The following is a 6,291-nucleotide window of genomic DNA, read 5'->3' as shown; positions in this document are numbered from 1 at the left end:
CGACCACAGATAAGATAATCACTTGATTTTTGACAACCCTAAATAGCCGAAAGGGATAGTGCCATATATTAGAAAGGGACAGCATGATTCGACCCTGAACCGCTGTCAAACTTCGTTTTTGTAGGAAGTTTCCTTTCTGTACGGTAGTACTATTAATTATTCTGTGCTTTTACTAAACCATTCGTTCATTCGTGGTTAATACTGCTGGCAACATTTTCATAGCTGTCAAGTGTCGACGACAGCTGTCAGTGTCACTCGTGTCAGTCAGTACTTAGTCAACGTTATTTTGCAAATAGTTTTGTGTTTATTTTCGTCGTTTTAGTGTGATTAATTGCATTTAAAACAATATGAGTGTACATGGTGATAGTGATACAGAGCCCGCGACTGTAGATATGTTCCGGGTCGCGCGCGGGTATGCTATTTTTAGATTAGAGAACATTGAAAGTTCGGACTTAAAAGGTTATGATGAATCGGACATAAAGGATTTAGAAAAAGACTTTCACAATGCTCAGTTAAGGATTTTACGTCCGCTGAAACCTGAAAGACGTGTGGAAGAGTACGAAGTTACGAGGGAATTTGAAAGTAAGTTGAAATCAGTGAAATGTAGGTTAAGACAAATGGCTAAGAGTGAGATAAGTGATAAGTCGGATGTGAAGCCTTTAACGCTTGAAAATAATTTAGCCAAGCTTCCTAAAATAGCGATTAAGCCGTTTGATGGAAAATTGGAAGGCTGGGTGTCTTTCAAAGAGCTTTATGACTCCCTCATACATAGTCGGAGCACAATTAGTGATGTTGAGAAATTACATTACCTATTGTCAAGCGTTCAGGGTTCCGCATATGATTTAATTAAAAGTTTTCCTCTGTCAGGTGACAATTATAGCAGTGCATATGAGACGCTGTCCAATTATTATGATAGGAAGAGGCAAATTGCTGTAATGTATTATGAAAAACTGCTAAATTGTGAGCCAGTCAAGAACAAAACAGATTTGGAACGGGTTTATAGAACTTTCAATGAAAATTTAAATATTTTGTCAAAATTTAACCTCCCCGATAAAAACTTTATGTTGTACTATTTGCTATGGGCAAAGTTAGATGTCGCTACCCGGGAAGCATTTGAATTACAACTCACTTCTAATACTGAGGTTCCAAAGTTTGACGAGTTGAAAAGTTTTATTGAAAAGCGGAGCAGGGCTTTGGAAAACTCAAGTATTAGTGTTAGGCCTCAATCTCAGAATGTTAAACCGTTGACTAAAAACAAAACGGCCCTGGTCGTTTCGACTCCGTCAACACCGAGCTGTGTTTGTTGTTCGGGTCAACATAGTCTCGACAAATGTAACAAATTTCTGAATCTCAATAATGATGGCCGGTTTAATCTAGTTAAGGAGAAGGGTTTGTGTATTTTATGCTTCTCGAATGCACATAGGGTGAAAACTTGTCGGGCTTCTCGCTGTAGTGTGTGTCATCGTTCACACCATAACTTATTGCATTTTACTAAGAATGTTGAAGCACCCACGGTCACAGAGACTGCTACTGCACCACCTAGCAATAGCATGAGCAGTACTAGCAGTAGTAGTAGTAACACGGTTCTAACTGCTATGTCGGGAGATAATACAATCTTTTTTGCTACTGCCAAGATGTTGATTCGGGACAGTTCTGGTGTCTTCCGCCCAGTGCGTGCACTTCTGGATGGTGCTAGTGCATGCAACCTTATATCGAAATCTTGTGCTGAAATGCTAGGGTTTGAGATTTCTGGCCAACACACTGTGTTTGGCATCGGTAACTCGCCCAATCAAACATTTGGCTCACTTTCATGTGAGATCAAGCCAATGGGTAATAAACCCTCTTCGCTGAGTACTAAACTCGAAGCTTTCGTTTTGTCGCCGGTATGCGCTGACCAACCTCCACAACCTGTCGATTCGTCGGGTTGGTCACACACCAAAAATTTATCGCTGGCTGATCCTGATTTTGCCCGTCCGGCGCCGGTGGACTTGTTGCTTAACGCACAGGTCTTCGTTTCGTCGTTGTTGCCCGGTATACGGCGCGGGGAGCCTGGACAGCCTACTCTGTTGAAAACCATCTATGGATGGGTCGTAATGGGTGAGTGTGATGAGAGTCAGCTCACATCAAGCGCTTTCGTATCGTCTCGCAACAATAATAAACATTGTTTTTTCGTGTCGAGTCCTTCGCAAATTTTGTCGCTCGACGATTCTATAAAAAAATTTTGGGAATTAGAAAACGTTAGTTCTCCGACTAAACCTTTCGTATCTGAGGAGGACCAACGCTGCGAAGACTATTTTCGTGGAAAATACTATCGCAATGAAAAAGGCAGGTTCGTAGTTCCATTACCATTTGTCGACCCCACGAACAAACCTACCTTCCTCAATTCGCGCGAAATCGCTCTCAAGCGGTTCACGTCGTTGGAACGCAAATCGAATTCCAACCCCGAGTTTAAAAGGGCGTATGTGGAATTCATGAATGACTATGAGTCTCGAGGTCACTTGGAGGAAGTGGAACCTCCTTCAACAAGTGAAGGCCACTTCTATTACATACCTCACCATGGTATTCTGCGTGACTCCGTCACCACTCCTCTTCGCGTAGTTTTCGACGCAAGCGCTAAGGACGCCAACGAGACGTCCTTAAACGCTACTCTTCTCGCTGGGCCCAAGCTTCAGACCAACATCTTCGATCTGCTCACACGCTTTCGCTGGCATGCCGTCGTCTTCACAGGTGACGTGAAACAGATGTACAGGCAGATTCTGGTTCCTGAAGAGGACGCTGAATTTCAGCGCATCTTGTGGCGGCCCTCTGCTGTCGGTCCTGTGCGCGACTATCGTCTTAAAACGGTCACTTACGGGGTTTCTGCTGCGCCATTCCAGGCTCTTCGTACAATGGCTCAACTTGCCAGTGATTCTGCAGCCAGCTACCCAGGTGGTTCAACCGTACTCGCTCGTGACATCTACGTCGACGACGTCGTCACCGGAGCGGATTCTGTCGAGCAGCTACCAGGTGGTTCAACCGTACTCGCTCGTGACATCTACGTCGACGACGTCGTCACCGGAGCGGATTCTGTCGAGCAGGCGCGTTCGCTTCAGGCGGAACTTACGAAAATACTGTCGTCGGGGGGTTTTCATCTCAGGAAGTGGACCTCCAATAGTAGTGAGTTCCTGGAGAGCCTACCGTCTTCCGATCTATACTCGGAAGACTTTAAACATTTCGAAGAAATGACTGACATTTCTCTAAAGATATTGGGCTTGCTATGGCAACCTCAATCTGACTCCTTTCGTTTTCGTGTAGCATCTACACCTAATGGTCGGTGCACGAAGCGCACCATTCTGTCGGAGATAGCTAGAATCTTCGATCCATTGGGTTTCCTCTCGCCTGTAACATTTCTCGCCAAGTATCTGATGCAGTTGCTTTGGGTTTCGGGCGTTTCCTGGGATGGAGATGTCCCGGAAAGCATCAGGCTGGAATGGCATGAATTCAAAACTCAACTCTCGTCGCTGAGTGCTGTAGCTGTGCCTCGCCGTTTAGTCGGGGAATTCGACGTGCTACATGTCCACGGATTTTGTGACGCATCAGAACGTGGCTTCTGTGCCGTAATCTATTGCCGTACAGTGACTGGGGAGGGCGACGTTGACGTCAAGCTAGTGTGTGCGAAGTCCAAGGTCGCGCCGTTACGCAAATTGTCAGTGCCGCGTCTCGAATTGCTTGCAGCGGTTCTGTTGTCGGACTTGATGGCTTCGGTCGTGGAGGCTTTGAAGCCCTTCCACTCGGTAGATAGAATCTACGCATGGTCGGACTCAAGTGTGACGTTAACCTGGATCAAGTCGTGTCCATCCAGGTGGAAAACATTCGTGGCCAACCGTGTGAGTCATATCCAAGACGTCATTCCGCCCGACTCCTGGCATCATGTCAGAACCACTGACAATCCAGCTGACTGCGGATCGCGTGGTTTGCTTCCCCAAGACTTGGTCAACCAAACTTGCTGGTGGAGCGGGCCTGATTGGCTCAGGCACCCCACTGAGAGCTGGCCTAAGTCAGTGCTGACGCCAGATAGGGATGTTCTTCACGACGAACAAAGGATTACGGTCCTTGTAGTGTCCAATGACAACGCACTAGTTGACAATCTATTAGAGAAGTTCTCGTCGCTAGGAACACTTCAACGCGTCTTAGCGTATTGCCGCCGCTTTGCGAACAACGCGAAGAACCAAAAGACGACTGGAAAGCTGTTACGCGGACCTTTGACACCTCTCGAAGTAAAACAGTCACTGATGATTCTCGTGCGCTTCGTGCAACAGCGCAGCTTTGCTCAGGAAATCGAAAAGATTTCCAACAAGCTTTCGAATTCTCTTCCCAAAGCGTTTAGAAAATTGTCCCCATTCATAGACGAAGCGGGTCTCTTAAGGGTGGGCGGTCGCCTGTCGCGAGCTTCTCTCGACTTCGACGTGAAGCATCCGTTGCTTCTACCTCGCGACAATCGTCTGACCTTCCTTCTTATAGACGAATATCATAGACGGTTCATGCATCCAGGCATCCAAACGCTTCACAACCTGTTGTCACAGCATTTTTGGATCATGTGTCCAAAACGGGCTATCTACGCAGTGGTATCGAAATGTATGAAGTGCTTTCGGGTGCGGCCACTGGGTGCCCCTGCGCCATTCATGGGGGACCTGCCGTCCTATCGAATATCCCAGCTCAAGGCTTTCTCGAGCGCAGCGGTCGATTTTGGCGGGCCTTTCGACATCGCACTCGGTCGTGGACGCGGTAACAAGACGTACAAGGGCTATATTTGCGTCTTTGTCTGTACCGCAACAAAGGCCATTCATACTGAGCTCGTCACCGAGTTGTCTTCGGATGCTTATCTCGCCGCACTTCGGCGTTTCGTCGCTCGTCGTGGTCGGTGCAGCAGGTTAGTGTCTGACCAAGGCAAAAATTTTGTCGGTGCGAACAACATCCTGCAACGTCTAGTGAAGGATGCTGCCGCACACCATTCAATTAACTTTGAATTCAACCCGCCGGGTAGCCCACATTTCTCAGGGCTCGCTGAAGCTGGAATCAAGGCCGTGAAAACACACTTGTCGCGTGTTGTCGGGAACCAAAGGTTGACGTATGAGGAATTCTCGACGATTTTAACCCAAGTCGAGGCTTTGCTCAACTCAAGGCCCCTCACTCCTCTTAGCACCGACCCCAACGACCTGACGGCTCTGACTCCCGGTCATTTCCTCACCACGGAGCCCCTGTCGGTCGTGCCTGAGGAAGACCTATCAGACGTTCGTGTCAGCCCTCTCCAACGCTGGAAGCTGCTTCAGAAGATGCACCAGGACTTCTGGAACAAATGGTCGAAGGAGTATATGCATACTCTCCAGCAGCGGATGAAGTGGCATGATAGGCAGCCCAACGTCCAAATTGGTGCACTAGTGCTCGTTGTGAACGAGCAGACGAGCCCAATGAAATGGCCCCTGGGTCGCATCATCGACACACACCCCGGATCCGACGGGATCTGTCGTGTGGTTACTGTGCGCACGGCCACAGGGTTGTACAAACGGCCTGTGGTCAAACTGTGCCCACTGCCTGCGTAGTCGCTTTAGAGCGCTACCTTTGTGTTGTCCATTTTTTCGTTTTAGTCTTAATATTATCGCACTTACCTTACTTTATTGTTTCCTTTTCGCTTAGTCAAAATACAATGCATTTTGGTGGGCGGAATGTTCAGCTTTGGCTTTGTATTTTTAGGATTATTTTTTGTAAATACTGTGGCAACACCAAAGTCACGGTTCGAATTTAAATATTGCTCTGTCACGAGCTGTCAGGGCCAGTATGTCAGTAAACTAATACTTGTTCGCATCGCCTTTCGCTATTCTCGTTATTTTTTTCGCAATTTGTTAAAAGCACTACTGCCAATCTCTAGACTATTTAAAATCAGTGCTGTGTAGCCGAAAGACGCCGTGCCCATCTGTGCAGTGGAAAATCCTAGGTCTAAGTTGGCCGACTGAAGGTAACGGTTCTGAGCTTACCTCTAGCTGGCGACAAGGGCAGCCCGGACCACCACCAACAGTCCACAACGGAGACCAACGGTTCAACCCACAACCACGGGATTGCAAAGGTAACTTCGTCTCACACTATTTCGCACTTAAATTCAATTTTATAGGTTAATTCTAGCATACAACAACTTTCTTGCTCAACCAGCCCCTAAACTTATTCCCCTATCGTCCCCTCTTTACAGTCCACTCTTTCGTCAGTGAACAGTAGGAAAAGTAAGTAACATAATAAAATGCTTCTGAAAACTATTGAAAA

At 47.1% G+C, this 6,291-nt stretch overlaps 1 protein-coding gene across 1 annotated transcript; it reads left to right on the top strand.

Annotated features, from left to right (window-relative positions):
* The first annotated feature begins 347 nt into the window (after positions 1-347).
* Positions 348-5,579, top strand: LOC134795856 (uncharacterized). Its single transcript, XM_063767788.1, has 3 exons — positions 348-582; positions 1,522-2,928; positions 3,007-5,579. Exons 1-3 carry the CDS (start codon positions 348-350, stop codon positions 5,577-5,579), a joined length of 4,215 nt encoding a protein of 1,404 aa, XP_063623858.1.
* Positions 5,580-6,291: the final 712 nt, after the last annotated feature.

The sequence above is a fragment of the Cydia splendana genome, chromosome 12 (assembly GCF_910591565.1).
Source record: "Cydia splendana chromosome 12, ilCydSple1.2, whole genome shotgun sequence".
Lineage (NCBI taxonomy): Eukaryota > Metazoa > Arthropoda > Insecta > Lepidoptera > Tortricidae > Cydia > Cydia splendana.
Note: the sequence above shows the minus strand (reverse complement) of the source record. Positions and strands in the feature narration are given on the sequence as shown.

Excerpts from the sequence above, each read along its gene's own strand:
- LOC134795856 (XM_063767788.1), top strand. The coding sequence starts at position 348 with ATGAGTGTACATGGTGATAGTGATACAGAGCCCGCGACTGTAGATATG. Across the intron at positions 583-1,521 it reads AGTTACGAGGGAATTTGAAA|AGACTGCTACTGCACCACCT; the intron begins GTAAGTTGAAAT and ends CCACGGTCACAG. Across the intron at positions 2,929-3,006 it reads TTCTGCAGCCAGCTACCCAG|GTGGTTCAACCGTACTCGCT; the intron begins GTGGTTCAACCG and ends AGCAGCTACCAG.